The sequence below is a fragment of the Erythranthe guttata genome, chromosome 9, assembly GCF_056151865.1.
Source record: "Erythranthe guttata isolate IM_541 chromosome 9, IM_541, whole genome shotgun sequence".
In the NCBI taxonomy this organism is placed as follows: domain Eukaryota; kingdom Viridiplantae; phylum Streptophyta; class Magnoliopsida; order Lamiales; family Phrymaceae; genus Erythranthe; species Erythranthe guttata.
This window is the reverse complement of record NC_142541.1, coordinates 16,865,093-16,881,654: the sequence shown is the minus strand read 5'-3', so window position 1 is coordinate 16,881,654 and position 16,562 is coordinate 16,865,093. Positions and strand designations below refer to the sequence as shown.

At 38.2% G+C, this 16,562-nt stretch overlaps 4 protein-coding genes across 5 annotated transcripts; 2 read left to right on the top strand and 2 right to left on the bottom strand.

Annotated features, from left to right (window-relative positions):
• Nucleotides 1–514: 514 nt before the first annotated feature.
• On the top strand, nucleotides 515–3,658 carry LOC105975411 (glutamate receptor 2.2). The gene is given in 5 exon segments (XM_088822813.1): nucleotides 515–782; nucleotides 935–1,209; nucleotides 1,211–2,263; nucleotides 2,358–2,673; nucleotides 2,763–3,658. Coding segments are annotated over 5 exon segments (2,808 nt in total).
• A 121-nt stretch (nucleotides 3,659–3,779) lies between these two features.
• On the bottom strand, nucleotides 3,780–7,056 carry LOC105975727 (glutamate receptor 2.2). Its single transcript, XM_088823228.1, has 4 exons — nucleotides 6,832–7,056; nucleotides 5,409–6,736; nucleotides 4,999–5,305; nucleotides 3,780–4,887 (listed from the first exon to the last, which is right to left on the bottom strand). Exons 1-4 carry the CDS (start codon nucleotides 6,947–6,949, stop codon nucleotides 3,980–3,982), a joined length of 2,661 nt encoding a protein of 886 aa, XP_088679354.1. The 5' UTR covers nucleotides 6,950–7,056; the 3' UTR covers nucleotides 3,780–3,979.
• A 799-nt stretch (nucleotides 7,057–7,855) lies between these two features.
• TRE1 (trehalase 1) lies at nucleotides 7,856–11,568 on the bottom strand. Of its 2 annotated transcripts, none has more exons than XM_013000945.2 (11): nucleotides 10,746–11,568; nucleotides 9,971–10,090; nucleotides 9,693–9,808; nucleotides 9,490–9,590; nucleotides 9,292–9,401; nucleotides 9,119–9,191; nucleotides 8,862–9,029; nucleotides 8,692–8,779; nucleotides 8,448–8,547; nucleotides 8,127–8,340; nucleotides 7,856–8,039 (listed from the first exon to the last, which is right to left on the bottom strand). In XM_013000945.2, the coding sequence occupies exons 1-11, from the start codon at nucleotides 11,354–11,356 to the stop codon at nucleotides 7,932–7,934; spliced, it is 1,809 nt and encodes a 602-aa protein (XP_012856399.1). In that variant the 5' UTR covers nucleotides 11,357–11,568; the 3' UTR covers nucleotides 7,856–7,931. The 2 variants fall into 2 exon arrangements, with proteins under 2 accessions (XP_012856399.1, XP_088679355.1); XM_088823229.1 differs by lacking the exon at nucleotides 10,746–11,568 and adding an exon at nucleotides 10,196–10,266.
• A 561-nt stretch (nucleotides 11,569–12,129) lies between these two features.
• On the top strand, nucleotides 12,130–15,957 carry LOC105976061 (glutamate receptor 2.7). The gene is made up of 5 exons (XM_013001344.2): nucleotides 12,130–12,631; nucleotides 12,861–14,182; nucleotides 14,270–14,585; nucleotides 14,712–15,115; nucleotides 15,207–15,957. The coding sequence occupies exons 1-5, from the start codon at nucleotides 12,379–12,381 to the stop codon at nucleotides 15,681–15,683; spliced, it is 2,772 nt and encodes a 923-aa protein (XP_012856798.2). The 5' UTR covers nucleotides 12,130–12,378; the 3' UTR covers nucleotides 15,684–15,957.
• Nucleotides 15,958–16,562: the final 605 nt, after the last annotated feature.

Below are 16,562 nucleotides of genomic sequence, written 5' to 3'. Positions count from 1 at the left end.
TTAATAAATAGGGAAGAATAATGCATGGGAAGAGCCGTTTAAGATTGCTCATTACATATTAATGACCTGCTTAATCTCTAAATTAACCCCGACGACTTAAAATTCTCTCACCTCTGAAAATTCATCCCAACTAAAAAATTCAATCTGGACTCAAGAAATAAAATTTAGGTTGTCTTAACAAGACAAAAACTAATTACATCAAACAATATCCCTAGTTCATGTACAAATTTCAAACTCATACAAAGTGCATACTCGTAATTTATACCCAACTCCATGGGTATAATTTACCTTTATTAATTAATCTTATAGAATGGTTGTCAAAATGATGGAATTAAGAACATATAAGACACGTTGTAATCATATATAGTGGACTAATTTTAACAATTGATCAAGATTCTTCTCATGAAACTTTCTTACATGCATGTGGCTTTTATGTATATATATATGTATGTATATACATATACTTTGGATTATCTAAGCAGAGCAGAAAAGTGGATCACATATATTGCCAAAGATGGGAATGCAATATTATTTCTTCACAGTTTTCTCTCAGCTCTCACTACTTAGTATATTATTATTCGTCCCATTTTGCAGTGCACAGCAAAATACAACCTTTCAAGTTGGTGTCATTCTCGATGCCGATTCATTGGTCGCCCGTACGGGTATGACCAGCTTGTCGTTAGCCCTCTCAGATTTTTATTCAACTAATTCTAATTATTCGACAAGACTCGTGCTTCACACAAGGGATGGAAGAGGACGAATCACCGATGCTGCGTCTAGTGGTATGCATGTTCTCCTTCCGGTTATGTATTAACTTTTCATCGTCTGTCGTCTTTGTCGTCGTAAAAATTTTATTAGATGCCATAATTTATTCTTGATCAAACCATTGCTGAATCTTGATCAACTGATCACATGATGGGTATAATGCATGCAGCTCTCAATTTGTTGAAGGATGTACAAGTTGACGCAATCATCGGTCCTCAAAAATCTTCACAAGCAGAGTTTGTGATTGGTCTTGGAGATGCAGCCAAAGTGCCGATCATTTCTTTCTCCGCAACGAGTCCTTCTCTCGGTTCGCAAACTGAATATTTCGTTCAAACAGCCCTAACTGATGCTGCCCAAGTTGATGCGGTTGCTGCCATAGTTAAGTACTTTCGATGGTATCAAATTGTTCTCGTATACGAAGACTCGGATTATGGTAATGGCATTACTCCCTTATTTGGCTAATGCGTTTCAACAAGTGAACGCTCGTGTTTCGTACAGAAGCGTTATACCTACCTCTGCAACTAACGACTTCATGCTTCAAGAGCTGTACAAGATGAAAACTATGCAGACAAGGGTGTTTGTGCTTCATACTACAAGCTCCCTTGCTTCTAGAATCTTCCTGAAAGCAAAGGAAGCAGAAATGATGAGTGAAGGCTATGTTTGGATTGTAACCACCGGGATCATGGAGTTGTTTTATTCATTGGATTCGAAAGTCGTAGAGTCCATGCAAGGAGTTGTCGGCGTGAAACCGCTCGTCACAAGATCGAGTAAACTGAATTTCACGACTATAAGATGGAAGAAGAAGTTTGCAGATGATTATCCTGGAATTACTCCACAAGAAGAGATGAATCTTTACGGGCTTTGGGCTTATGATACTTTATGGGCATTGGCTATGGCTGCTGAGAAAACCGGATTTAAGGAGCCGACTTCTTTGCCAAACAAAACCGCTCTCAACTCTACTGACATTTTTATTACAGGAACATCACAAACAGGTCCAAAACTTCTTGCAGCAATGTTGGATACTAAGTTCGAAGGGCTCGCTGGGAATTTCCATTTGGTTAACGAGCAACTAGAGCCTTCGTCGTTCGAAATCTTGAATGTAAATGGAAAGGGGCTGAGACAAGTTGGAATATGGACACCGTTTGTTCAAAGTTCAAGTCAAGTGTACGGGAATTCAATGGGTTTTACAGGTGAGAAATTGGAGAATATTATATGGCCTGGAGAGTCGAGGAATGTACCGAAAGGATGGGAAGTTCCGGTAAGTGGTAAAAAGCTTAGAGTTGGAGTTCCACTAGAATCTGGCTTTTCGGAATTTGTAAAAGTCGAAAAGGACACTCAAACAAATAGTACCAAAATAAGTGGATTGTACATTGATTTATTCGATTCGATCATGGCAGCACTACCTTACGCAGTACGGTACGAGTTTGTTCCGTTTGAAAAATCCGACAGCTCGAGCGCTGGAAGCTAAGACGATCTGTCTTACCAAGTCTCTATCGGGGTAAGCAACAATAACTTACTTGAACTTTATATTCGTAATAATAAATGATGCACTTCATTACATTGATGTTTACTCATGTTTCTCGGAATATTAGAACTACGATGTTGCTGTTGGAGACATAACTATCACAGCCACGAGATCAGAATATGTTGTGTTCACACTTCCGATAGAAGAAGGTGGAGTTACACGGACACAGAAAATTCAATACGACGACAATCGGAACGACAAATGGTTTTTCTTGAAGCCCCTCAAAATGGAACTATGGTTAACTATCTTAGCACTCTTCATTTTCACCGGAGTATCTCTCTGGATTCTCGAGCATAAGTTTAACAAAGCCTTCAGAGGTCGGCCTTCTGGATATCTCGGTTTAATCTTCTACATACCATTCATGTCATTAGTCTTCGCCCACAGTAAGTAATATTAATCTTTTGTATTTACCATTCAACCACACACGAATACGTCAATTGTTGTTTACTTACACATAAATGATATTTTACAGGGGAGAAAATAGTGACGAATTTAGCTCGAGTGGTTGTAGTTGTGTGGATATTCGTTGTTTTAGTACTAACCTCAACGTGCACAGCGAGTCTTTCGGCAAGATTAACGACGTTTAAGCTACAGCAAGGAGATACAGATGTGAATACGCTTATTAGAAATGGAGACTACGTGGGGTGCAGAGAAGGCACTTTTCGCACTTTTCTTGTAGAGTTCTTGACAAGGCTCGGATTCCACGAATCGAAAATCAGGATATATAAACATGCAGAGGAATTTGCCAATGCATTGTCAAAAAGAAGCGCTAACGGGGGCGTAACTGCCATTTTTTCGAGCACTCCTTATGCGGACCTCTTTTTATCAAAGTACTATAGCAATTACACGAAATTCGGGTCACCTTATCTTACAGAGGGGTTTGCCTTTGGTTTCCCAAAGGGGTCACCGTTAGTTGGTGACGTGTCGAGTGCGATCACTAAACTGACAGACAGTCATAAAATAGCAGAAATAAAGGCGCATTGGATAAGGCAATCCGGGTGTAATGAAGACGATGATCCTTCTAAAGTTGGGTGGACAAATATAGGTTTGAGAAGTTTCAAAGTACTGTTTGCAGTGACAGGGGCTGTCACAGGGACAACTGTCGTGCTATTCTTAGTTTCGTTTCTGTACCAGAACAGAGTTCGTGTACGAAATATCTACAATTCCGACAACACGGTTGGGTTTAAAGTCCATGCATTTGGCAGGCTTTTTGATGAAAGAGACCGTGCGTATTTGCCGGAAGATGATGATGCAGTTGAAATCGGGGTGTTTCCGATGCATAATATTAACAGGCAGGTGATGCTTAATAACATGCGGTTGGTTCTTAATAACGGACGGGTGATGATAAGAGCAAATTCCTTTAATTGAATCTTGCAAGAGGAAGAAGAAGAAGATGTCTTGCTTCTTATTATTTTTATTTCCAGCGTTTCTAAACACGTTTTGTATTTTCAGAACTTTTCCGATTAATAAGGAGCATCTTTTCTTAGGATTTTTGTGTATAAGTCTTGGATCCATTCATCAGTTATAACAAACCAAATTGGTCACACACACACACACACACACACACACACACACACACACACACACACACACACACACACACACACACACACACACACACACACACACACACACACACACACACACACACACACACACACACACACTGTGAATATGTTTACAAGCTAGCTACATTGAATTTAACCGACGCAGCGGTGCGTTTTTCCTTACCACTTGAACTGCATCTTCGCCACGACGTGGAAAAGATTTGGCGTCTGTTTCATAAAAAAACTTGCAAACTGCGCGGAATTTGGACCAAGTCATTTCCTTATCAGGTCGAATATATTTGGGGTCTGGACTCCCAAAAAATGTGCATATTGCTCCGATTTTTGACCAAACCGTCTTTTTGGGTTCGTCGTTCCAAATTTTCTTCACTTTAGCTTTGTTACTGTAAAAAAAGCTCCCCATGTAGTAAACGAGGCAAAACCCTGTGACGATCCCCGTCGCCGAAAACAGGATCGTGAAACTTCTCAACCCTATATTTGCCGACGAACTATTAGGCAAGTCGTCTTCGCTACACGCAGATTGTTTGATCCAACGTTCCTTTATTTCCGCAATCTTGTGATTGTCCGTCAGTTTGATGATTGCACGTGACACGTCAGCGACCAACGGTGACCCCTTTGGAAACGCAAAGGCAAATCCCTCGGTGTAATACGGGGTGCCAACTTTCATGTACTTGTTGCAGTACCTGGTTAAGAAGAGTTCCATGTAAGGGGTGCGAGCGAAGAACGCAGTTATGCCTCCGTTTCCACTTCCTTTGGACAGGGCAATGTCGAAATCTTCCGGAAGTTTGTATGTCCTGATCTTGGATTCGTCGAATCCAAGCCTTTTCAAGAACTCGATAATGTAGGTGCCTTCTCTGCACCCCACATAATCCCCGTTTCTGATGAGCGTTGTTACATCCGTGTCGACTTTTAGAAGCTTGATTGCTGTCAATCTTGCCGAAAGACTTGCTGTGTAAGTTGAGTTCAATATCAGCACCACGAATATCCACACCACTATAACCACTCTAGCTAAATTCGTCACTATTTTTTCCCCTTCAAAAAACCAAAAAAAAAAAAAAAAAAAAAAGAGAAACAGTTAGGAATACAAATAATTAATGAAAATGGTGTCCGAATATATACAGAGGAAGAGAGACGATTACTCACTGTAGGCGAATACTAATGACGTGAACGGAACGTAAAAGATCAAGCCGGCATGGTGGGAACCTCTGAAATCTTCGTTATGTCTATGTTCGAGAATCCAGAGAGCTACTCCAGTTAAAATCAACATGGCTAAGGCAGTTAACCATAGGTCAAGTTTTAGTGGTTTAAAGAAAAACAATAGGTCGTTTGGATTCTCGTACTCGATTCTCTGCGTCCTCGTAACTCCACCTTCTTCAATTTGAAGAGTGAAGTCAACGTATTGCGATCTCGTGCCTGTGATTGTTATGTCCCCAACAGCAGCATCATATTCCTAGTTAAGAAAGTACAAACACATAAAAGAAACAATATATAGTGATTATTAGATAGAAATAAACGAACACAAAAGATTCAATCTTGTTTTTTTTTTTTTTTACCCCATTGAACACTTGGTAGGTTAAGTCATCGTAGCTCCCGGCAATTGATCCGTCGGATTTTTCAAACGGAGCATACTCGTATCGGACAGAATAAGGTAGTGCCGCCATAACAGAATCGAACAAATCTATGTAATATCCAGTGATTGTGGTAGCATTTGTTTGAGGATCCCTTTGTACATTTACGTATTCTGCAAAACCAATGTCTACAGGAACTCCGACTCTAAGCTTCTTACCACTTACCGGAACCTCCCAACCCTTTGGTACATTCCTCGATCCTCCGGGCCATATAATATTCTCCAATTTCTCACCTACAAAACCCGTCAGGTTCGTGTTCCTTTGACTTGAAATTTGCAATAACGGTTTCCATATTCCAACTTCTTTCAGCGAATTTCCGTTTACATTCAACATATGGAAAGATGACGACTCTAATTGCCCGTTAACCAAATTGAAATTCCCAGCGAGACCTTCGAATTTAGTTTCCAACATTGCTGCAAGAAGTTTCGAACCTGTTTGCGATGTTCCTGTAATAAACATATCCGTAGAGTTGAGAGAAGTTGTGTTTGGCAAAGAAGTCGGCTCCTTAAATCCGGTTTTCTCAGCAGCCATAGCCAATGCCCACAGTGTATCATAAGCCCATAACCCATAAAGGTTGATATCTTCTTGTGGAGTGATTCCTGGATTATCATCTGCAAACTTCTTCTTCCACCTTATAGTCGTGGAATTGAGTTTACTCGATCTTGGAACGAGAGGTTTTACGCCGACAACTCCTTGCATGGACTCAACGACTTTCGAATCCAACGAATAGAACAAATCCATGAGCCCGCTGGTCACGATCCACACGTAGCCTTCACTCACCATTTCCGCTTCCTTTGCTTTCAGGAAGATTCTAGAAGCAACCGGTCTTGAGGCATGCACCACAAACACCCTTGTCTGCATGGTTTTCATCTTGTACATCTCTTGAAGGATGAAATCATCACTTGCCGAAACAGGAATAACGCTTCTGTACGAAACTCGAGCGTTTACTTGTTGAAATGCATTTGACAAGTAAGGTATAATGCCATTGCCATAATCCGAATCTTCGTACACGAAAACAACTTGATACCAACGAAAGTACTTAACTATGGCAGCGACAGCATTAACTTGAGCAGCATCGTTTATGGCTGTTTGGACGAAATATGGAGTTTGTGGGCGGAGAGAAGGACTTGTTGCTGTGAAAGAAATGACCGGCACTTTTGCCGCACCTCCAAGACCAATCACAAAGTTTGCTTGCGCAGATGTTTGAGGACCGATTATCGCATCAACTTGCACATCATTCAACAAATTGAGCGCTGCATCCATACAATAGAAATAGAATCATACGAGTTCATCACATGATTCAAATATTACACGTCAAATATTATAGCAAAAGGTAAGAATAAGATACCGCTAGCTGCAGCACCAGTGACTAGTCCTCTGGAATCCCTTGAATGAAGCACAAGTCTTGTTGAATAATTTAAATTAAATGAATAAAAATCGGAAAGAGCTAAAGACAAGCTGGTCATTCCTATGCGGCCGACCAATGAATCGGCATCAAGAATGACACCGACTTGAAATGTAGTGTTTCGTTGTGCACTGCACAACGAGAGGAAGACACTAATTAATAGTGAGAAAACTGTGAAGAAATTCATTTTATTCTTGCGAATTTTGTTCGACATCTCTGCTTCGGGAATCCAGGATATATATACACGTAAATAAATGCCACATTACTATAAGGTACTATCTGAGAAAGTTTCATCAGGAGTCAACCATTGTTAAAAGTCAAACTCCAATATAATAAGATTAGGATAATGAATATGATGAACATTACCTTCTATTCCAAGAAAGAGGAGTCCAGAATAACTCCAGGTTGACTAGTATTTATTAATTCAATGCTCTCGATGAACTCATCAATGGTTTTTCAGCACTTGGTTAGGACACTAACTAATGTCAATGACCAATGAAAAATGGCCCTTCCAGAAAAAAAAAAAAAAATTTGTTCTATTATAACTCCTTATATTTTAACATTTCTTATTTATAATAACTAATTTTTTTTTTAATTGTCTTCATGCTCAGTCTATCATAATAAATGCTATAATTTTAATAGAACTCCAAAATTTTGCAATATATATGTTCGAAGATCGAATTATGGTAAGTTTCATGTAATTTTCGTGCACGGTTTTATAAATATTAACTGTTGAAATTTGTAAATGTTTCTTTTAAAAACTTACCCTTCATATAACGATTTCATTATAACATATTACATTAAATACTAAAAAAGTTGACACAAATCAGCATTATGTCTATTTAGTACTGAGAATGAATTTATACATGTGAAACATATATATATATATATATATATATATATATATATATATATATATATATATATATATATATATATATATATATATATATATATATATATATATATCACTACAATGTGATTATGTATTTTGCAGGTTCAAATTGAGCCACACAGAATCAGCTGCTATATATATTATATAGCTATAAAACAACATTAATACTAACTTCGCAGTCAAGCTTTAGTTCTTTCTCCCATCCGAATTCCTCCAAGAATGCTAATACCACTCCATTCGACCAACCAAATCCCGTCTGCCCACGAAACGAAATAAATTCGTAAGTCGGAAGTTAGTTATTGACTTACTTGGGGTAACATGGAAAAAGTAGTTATTGACTTACTTGGGGTATATATTCACCGCCTCCGCCATAGGCTCCACATTTTTGGACATCGTATTTTTCGTGCATAGCTCCCGTTTTCTTATAGGCAACATAATTTGTCCTGATCCACTTCACAGCAATATCCTCTGCAAGGCATCTTGCTTGTTCTGATCCAGATCTTACGAGTCCTTCAACAATCATGTGTTGTAGTGGGGCCCACCCATTAGGAAAATCCCTGCAAGAATTGAACTCTCGATTATAATAAACCGAAAATTTTCATGTTGACCATGTCTTAATGTTCTCCTTGTATCCCCATTCGTTAGTTACGAATTGAATTATTACCATTGTTGTCCTGAGTTAGTCAAAGAAGTTGCAATCCCAGCCTGGCAAACAAGACCTGAATTTTCGAGACTTTTGACAACTTCATCCACCTTTTTCACATCTGTCGTTATATGCAAAACATACTTTATTATGTGATTAAAAAAAATTCATAAAACCAAACAATGACTTTATATTATAGTTCCAAACGGAAGTCGAAAAAAGTAGGCAATGAGAAACACGAATAAGAGATTGAACCCGTAAAAACCTGAATTAAACGAATTGATCCACAAGGGAATGAAGTTTGAGGCAAACGATTTCTTATTCTGGCTTGAAGCATCCCATTTGTAAACATCCTGAAACAAAACAAAAAACAAATATCAACAATTGGGAAAACCGAAAAGCTAGATTCTATCGAGGTACAAATATCATCATAACCTCCGACAAATTGGATTCCCTCAGCCAATAATCGAGCCACTGTGATGTTTCTGCATTCCAAAAAATAGTATTTATGGCCGTTTTTCTGGCCTTGGAAGCTTCAAAAAATTTATCAGCTGTGTCAGAATCTCCGATTGCATTTGCCAAGGAGGTTATGTCAAGTTCCATCTGGACAAAAATCATAATATCACACACATTATATGCGGCTTAAATAACAAATTATCGGCCAATACAAATGACAAGTTTGTAGATCATACCTTCAGAATAAATGCATTCAAGTCCACAGGTATAACTGATGTTGTAGCTAATGTTGTTAAATCAGATTCATTTCTAGAACGCAATAATTAAAAAAAAAATTAAAAAAAAAATCAGTAATATTACAGAGAAAAAAAAAAATTAATAATGAATAGGGATTTTTAGATCAAGTTACCTCATCCATCTGGTACTGAAATCCCATCCAGATTCAGCAGCAGATGCCAGTTCACGATATAGTTGGGTTTCCGCACATTTATTCGACAGTTTCGAAGCTGTTTCCATGTCCTGCAAGGCCAAATTTTGTTTTGAAGAATTTAAAAATAAATAAAAAATCCTCAACAACTTTCTGAAGAATGGTTAGATAGTTTAGTACAGTAGTCGAAGATTCTGGCCTTGGCTGATTCCACATGGCGTAATATCGACTTAAACTGTGATTTACACCTTCACCATCTTGAATTATCACCTTGTGCTTTCCTTCAAGAATTAAACCATTGAACAAAATGGATAAATAAATTTCACCTTTTTACACACACACACAGACACGCAGTTCCATCAATAGAGGGAATCAAAATTTACCCGAATTCCAGAATTTATGCTCCTTCAGCAGTGCAGGAAGTGAAATTACGACCAAGTCCTTGTCACCTGTCTCATTGTATATATCTATAACCATTGAGCTCAAAAGAGGAGGCTGGCTGCAAATGTTGCAAGAACTTTAGCGTTTCAACTTCAACAAGACAAAACGAAGTCGAAAACGTAACTACACGAAAATTTCAAGCGCAATTAAATAAAAAGAAAAAAATCAGTTACTTCCACTCTCGAATTACATAATCGAACAAAGTTGAGACAGCAGTTACCTCCTATTAGTGTAGTACGCCCTTGCACCGTTGAGAACATAACCGAACTCATCTATAAGAGAAATGAGATTATACACAATCCCTTTTGCCGTCTCGTACATTTTACTCGCTAACAACCCCCTGCATCAGAATCATTTCTCTTAATCAACCAAAAACGGATTTACAGAAATAATTATTTAAAAAAAAAAAAAAAAAAAAAAGATTCCCTTAAAGAGGTTCCTTTACATCATGGCAATAGGTACACAATCAATAATTTCAAAATTAAAGCATAAATCTAAAACAAACAAACTAGAAAACTAGTATAGAAATTGACTAATATCTACACCAATTATTAGATGCATAGTCACGGAACACCAACCCTCGCCACTTGGCCCTTGTTTAACAGTTTTACATGTGATGCAAAATTGACCATAATGCACCTCCATTACCACAAATTTGATGACACTCAACCAACAACAAAAAAGGGGACTTCCAAAAAATTAAAGATTAAATAAACAGAAGCAAACAGTTATACAATTCATGAGTTCATCATCAGCACCAAATCAGACAATAAAAATAATCATCAGCAGGACTCAAAGAAACCAATGTAGTTTTCGTTCGACAAGCTATGAAACCCGAGACCGAGTCAAGTTCGATTAGAAAAATATCATAAAATATGGAGCTAAATTTCGTGTTGGGCTCGATTAAATCTCAAAATTTTAATTCAATCAAGAAAGGGGAAAATATAAAAAGTACAAAATAAGAACACAATTAAGCATGAGATAAAGAAAAAAACCTGATCACCCAATAAGAATCCCAATAATAAACCTCCCTGAACCTCGAACCGGGTATCATAACCGGGTTCTTCAAAGGCAGCAACGTGTGGAAATCGGGCTGCTCCATGACCCGACCCGAAACCTTCCTACTCAAATTCTTCCAAAGCCTATGCACCTCCAAAGCCCAATCCCTCACTTCGGGCCTCTTCACCTTAGGCAGAAAGTATTCGGGCTCCGCCACAAAGTCAACCGGGTGCACATACACCAAATCCACCTCCGCACCACCCAAATACTTCTCCACAAAACCACTCAATTCATCAATCGAGACCGAGCCATTCTCGTTTCTCTTAATTTTATCGAAGGCTTCGATTGTGGTGGAGAGGTTTTGATTCAGTGAAAGGTCGACGTACAATTTTGGATCAAAGCCCTTCGGCCCGTAAGCCCGTAACGCCGTCTCTTGGACCCGTTCCAGAAAGGTGACGAGAGGGGTGGTGGGGACCACAGGGCCCGAATCTTTCGGGGTGCAACCGTTTACTGTGAAAATGGGTTTATTGCACATCATTAAAAGCGCTGTGAGTGAGTAGATGATCAGATTGGTGGTGATCGGATTCAATGACGGAAATCTGTCCATTTCCCGGCGACGGCTACGGACGGGTTTTTTTCGATAGCAGACATGTTTTTGTCCGTGTGTGTGTGTGTGTATATATATATATATGTGTGTGTTTGTCACTGTGTGTAAGTGTAACGTATAGCGGTGTGTGGATGAAATGGTGCCGGCAGAAAGAAGACGAAGACGGAGGCTGGCCTGCTGGAATTTAACGTTGTTTTAGTCAAATTCTTATTTTCTATTTCCCACTATGTTTATTGTTTTTTGTATTTATTCAATTTGAGTGAAACGGCGACGTACTGATTTCAATCGTTACCGAGTACCGAGTCAGTTGAGTTACTTATTGGGCCTCCGAGTGCAGTCGAGTCATTGAGCCCATTTGTCTGGGCCGTTCACTATTTGATTCAATGCTCTATTGGGCTCTATATAACTGGATTTTTATCATTTTTATTTTTTAATTGGTGTGTTCATCTCTTTTATTTAGACGTAATAATGAAATTGGCGGCAGATTTCGATTTTGGAGACCTAAATTCTATGGTACCTCAATCAATTGGATGTCAAATTGGGGGCAGATTTCTGGTTTTGTTAGACGTAAAATAATCACCGTAATCGAACAGGATTTCTCGTCTGAGGTTGAATTCGGATTAGCATTAGGGTATGGATTGGGGGCAGAGATCATGGCGGAGCAGCAGCTGTTTTCTGGAGTTCAGCGGCGGAGACGGTGGCAACTGTGGTGGCTGAGGAGGTAATGAACTAACTTCACCCTAAATTAATTGCACACACTCTAAAATTAACAGAGTTGGAACTTTTCTCGGAAGAAAATGCTGAGAAATTGTCGTAATACACATGCAAGCATCTATCTTTATTTAATTGCCTACCAAAGTCTTCAGATATATATTATAATCTGAGTGGGGTTTTAACAATTCAAGATAATTAAGCTAATGAAACTTTCTCAGTTCAACTTATAAGTTACTTGTGGCCTACATATACATGTATAATACACTAGATTGCGTAACAAAAAAATTGCAGATCAGAATTTGGCAAACATGAAAATGAATTTCTTCACAGTTTTCTCTGTCTCACTACTCAGTCTATTTCTCTCATTGTGCAACGCACAGCAAAATACTACCTTTCAAGTTGGTGTTATTCTTGATGCAAATTCCACAAATGGACGCATAGGCAACACCAGCTTGTCTTTAGCGCTCTCCGATTTTTATTCAGTTAATTCAAATTCTTCGACACGAATTGTGCTTCATCCAAGGGATTCAAGAGGACTAGTCACCGATGCTGCAGCTAGTGGTATGTAATACTTCCCTTTTGCTGCATTTTTGTCCTTCAATATTAGTACTGTTTTGATAAATTTTCTTGAAAAAGAATATATACTTCAGTTTACTTTTTGGCCAAAATGAAAATTTTGAAGGTTTGGGTAATTTGCGTATTTATGTTTGTGTGTGTAATAACGTACTAAGTGATCAACTTTCATGATAATACTCGTTGCAATCGCATTCATGGATATATACATGTGCAGCTCTCGATTTGTTGAAGGATGTACAAGTTGATGCCATAATTGGTCCTCAAAAATCAGCACAAGCAAACTTTGTGATTGGTCTTGGAGATGCAGCCAAAGTGCCAGTCATTTCTTTCAAAGCAACAAGTCCTTCTCTCCGTCCTCAGACTCCGTATTTTATTCAAACGGCAATTAGTGATGCTGCTCAAGTTGATGCTGTTGCCGCCATAGTTAAGTATTTTGGATGGTATCAAGTTATTCTGATATATGAAGATTCAGATTATGGTAATGGCATTATACCTTACCTTTCTAATGCATTTCAACAAGTAAACGCTCGAGTTTCATACAGAAGTGTTATCCCATTAATCTTGGAAAATAATTCCATCCTTGATCAAGAGCTAGACAAGATGAAAAATATGCAGACAAGGGTGTTTGTGGTGCATACTACAACCCTTCTTGCTTCTCAAATCTTCCTCAAAGCAAAGGAAGCGGGAATGATGGGTGAAGGCTATGTCTGGATAGTGACCACCAGTATCATGAATTTGTTTTATTCGCTGAATTCAAGTGTTCAAGAGTCTATGCAAGGAGTTCTTGGTGTGAAGCCTCAGGTTCCAGAATCAAGTAAATTCAGTTCCACCACTCTAAGGTTGAAGAAGAAGTTTGCAGATGACTATCCAAATAATACTGATCCATCACCAGAGATGAATCTTTATGGCCTTTGGGCTTATGATACTTTGTGGGCATTGGCTATGGCTGCCGAAAAAACTGGATTCAGGGAGCAGCCGAATTCTTTGCAGAACATGAGTTCTCTTAACTCAACCAACATATTTACTACTGGAACATCACAAACAGGTCCGAAACTTCTAAGAGCAGTGCTGGATACCAACTTTACAGGACTTGCTGGGAATTTCAATTTGGTTAATGGGCAATTAAATTCATCATCTTTTCAAATATTGAATATAGACGGACAGGAGCTGAGACTAGTTGGGACATGGACACCGTTATTGCAAAGTTCAAGTCAAAGGAATGGGAATAAGACGGGGTTTTTCGGTGATAAATTGGACATAATTACATGGCCTGGAAACTCAAGGAATGTACCAAAGGGATGGGAGGTCTCACCAAGTGGTAAAAAGCTTAAAGTTGGAGTTCCAGCTGTAGCTGGTTTTCCAGAGTTTGTAAATACAACTAACGCTGCCAACATCACTGGATTGTACATAGAGTTGTTTGAATCTGTCATGGCAGCACTACCGTACACAGTCCAATACGGATATGAACTGTTTGAAATATCAAATGCCTCAAGTGCGGGGAGCTACGATAGTTTCTCCTACCAAGTTTTTCATGGGGTAAAATAATAATACTAAAATAATAGATAACTTGAATGCGTAATTATATTCGTGTTTGACACTTTATTGATGTTTTTGACTTTATAGAAGTATGATGCTGTTGTTGGAGACATAACTATCACAGCCAAGAGATCGGAATATCTCGACTTCACTCTTCCAATTGACCAAGGTGGGATTACCATGATACAAAAAATTCGACATGATGGCAAACCCCATGATGAAAGTTTCTTCGTTAAGCCCCTCAGAAAACAACTATGGTTAACGGCCATAGCCCTGTTCATTTTTACTGGAATAGCTCTATGGATTCTTGAACATAGGTTTAACAAAGATTTCAGAGGTCCTCCTTCAGAACACCTCGGCCTCATCTTTTACATCCCCTTCATGTCATTAGTATATTCCAACAGTGAGTAATCTTTCTTCCTCCGTTCAGACACATTCATCATTAATCCGTGTGTACTAGCTGTTAACTGAACATACATTTATGTGTTTGTTGTTGACTTATAATCATTCACACATATACTTGTTGTAGGGGAAAGAATTGTGAGCAATTTAGCCCGACTGGTTTTAGTTGTGTGGGTATTTGTTGTCCTGATATTGAACTCCACTTACACTGCAAGTCTTTCGGCAAGATTCACAATTGACAAGCTCAGTCAGAACGCTGATATAGATGTAAACGTGCTTATTAGCAACGGAGACGATGTTGGATGCCGTGAAGGCTCTTTTGTCGTTGATTTCTTGAAAGGGCTGGGATTCCACGAATCCAATATCAGGGAATATAAAAGTGGGGAGGATTTTCATAATGCCTTGTCTAAAGATGAGATAAAGGTGATGTTTACTCGCACTCCTTACGCCAATCTCTTCTTGTCCAAGTACTGTAAAAACAAGACGTACATGAGAGTTGGCTCACCTTATATTACCGAGGGCGTTGCCTTTGTAAGTATTAATTTCTCTCAACGTGTTTATAGTTAATTATTTATACTCGTAATAATAATAGTAATCATTAATTATTTTCGAAAATTGACAGGTATTCCCCAAGGGGTCACCACTAGTTGCCGATGTCTCTCGCACAATCATCAAACTGACAGACATTCACAATATTTCAAAAATATATGAGCATTGGATAAATTCGACATGTAAAGAATATAATCCCTCTAAAGACTCGTGGACAAGTGTCAAATTGAAATCCTTCAAACTCCTGTTTGCAATAACAGGTGGAATCACAGGGACTTGCCTTGTGGTATTTCTAGTGTCCTATCTCTACAATAACAGAGATTTTGTTCGGAGGATCTCAAACTCCGGCACCACAACTTGGTCAAAATTACGCGCAATTTTCAAGCATTTCGATCAAAGAGACCCCAAATCTTTTCGGTCTAAACAAGAAGTCGAAAACGCACCACCAAACCTAAATGTACGTTCTAACGCAGATCAAGAAACGCCAAGTGAAAATGCAGCTTCTCATCCATCAAATTCAGTTCAGCCTGAAAGCATCAGAGTGGTGTAGTTTGTTTTTACATGATGCTTTTTCGCTTTTCTTCTTCTTTGGTTCAAGATTGTCTTTGCATTACTGTATTGTTACATTCGAAGTCACTTCCGTTTGTGAAATTAAGATTACCGTGAGGTATGTATGTCGTCGTTTAACTTATATATTCTATAATTTGTTGTTTCTTTTCTTCTCTTACACATTACTATTTCTCTATTTGTAATTTTCTTGGAAAAAATCGCCATTGTCAACTGCAGGGGATTCATTAATTTCCATGCACTTTCCTTTGCTTCAATATTATTTTAGCAAATCTGCCAATTGCTTTAAGTTACTAATTTATGATGCTTCTTTAATGCGTTATTACTTATTATTATACAGTCTAAATTGTCTACTCTTTGAATACTGACTTTCTGTTATTCACAAAAAAAAAAAGATTGACTTTCTATTTTTTTATTTATTACTTTTTTGCAAAATCATTTTCCCTAGTTCGTTGGAACAGTCAATGATATGATTAGCTGCCCAGTCACATTATGGCATATTCTTGTACACCAGTAGTAATGATTAATATATGAATATATAATATCACTTTCAAACGTTAAACAATTGTTCAGATTTATCAACACTTTGACATCTTCTGTCAAGATTTATCAACACTGATGTAAAATCAAGACAGTAAAATCAGACCAAACTATTCGATATCAATCGTAAAAAGCTCGTTCGGATCGAGATTGAGCTAGATTCGTATATCTAAATCATATTTTATATTACTACATGTATAATAATTTCTGGAAACTATTTTGCATAATGACTAAATCTCCAAGAATTGCAAAGTGGAAAGCGACTTTACGATACTCATTTTTTACGATGGGGATTTTTTTGTATGAGCTTTTCACTCATCAG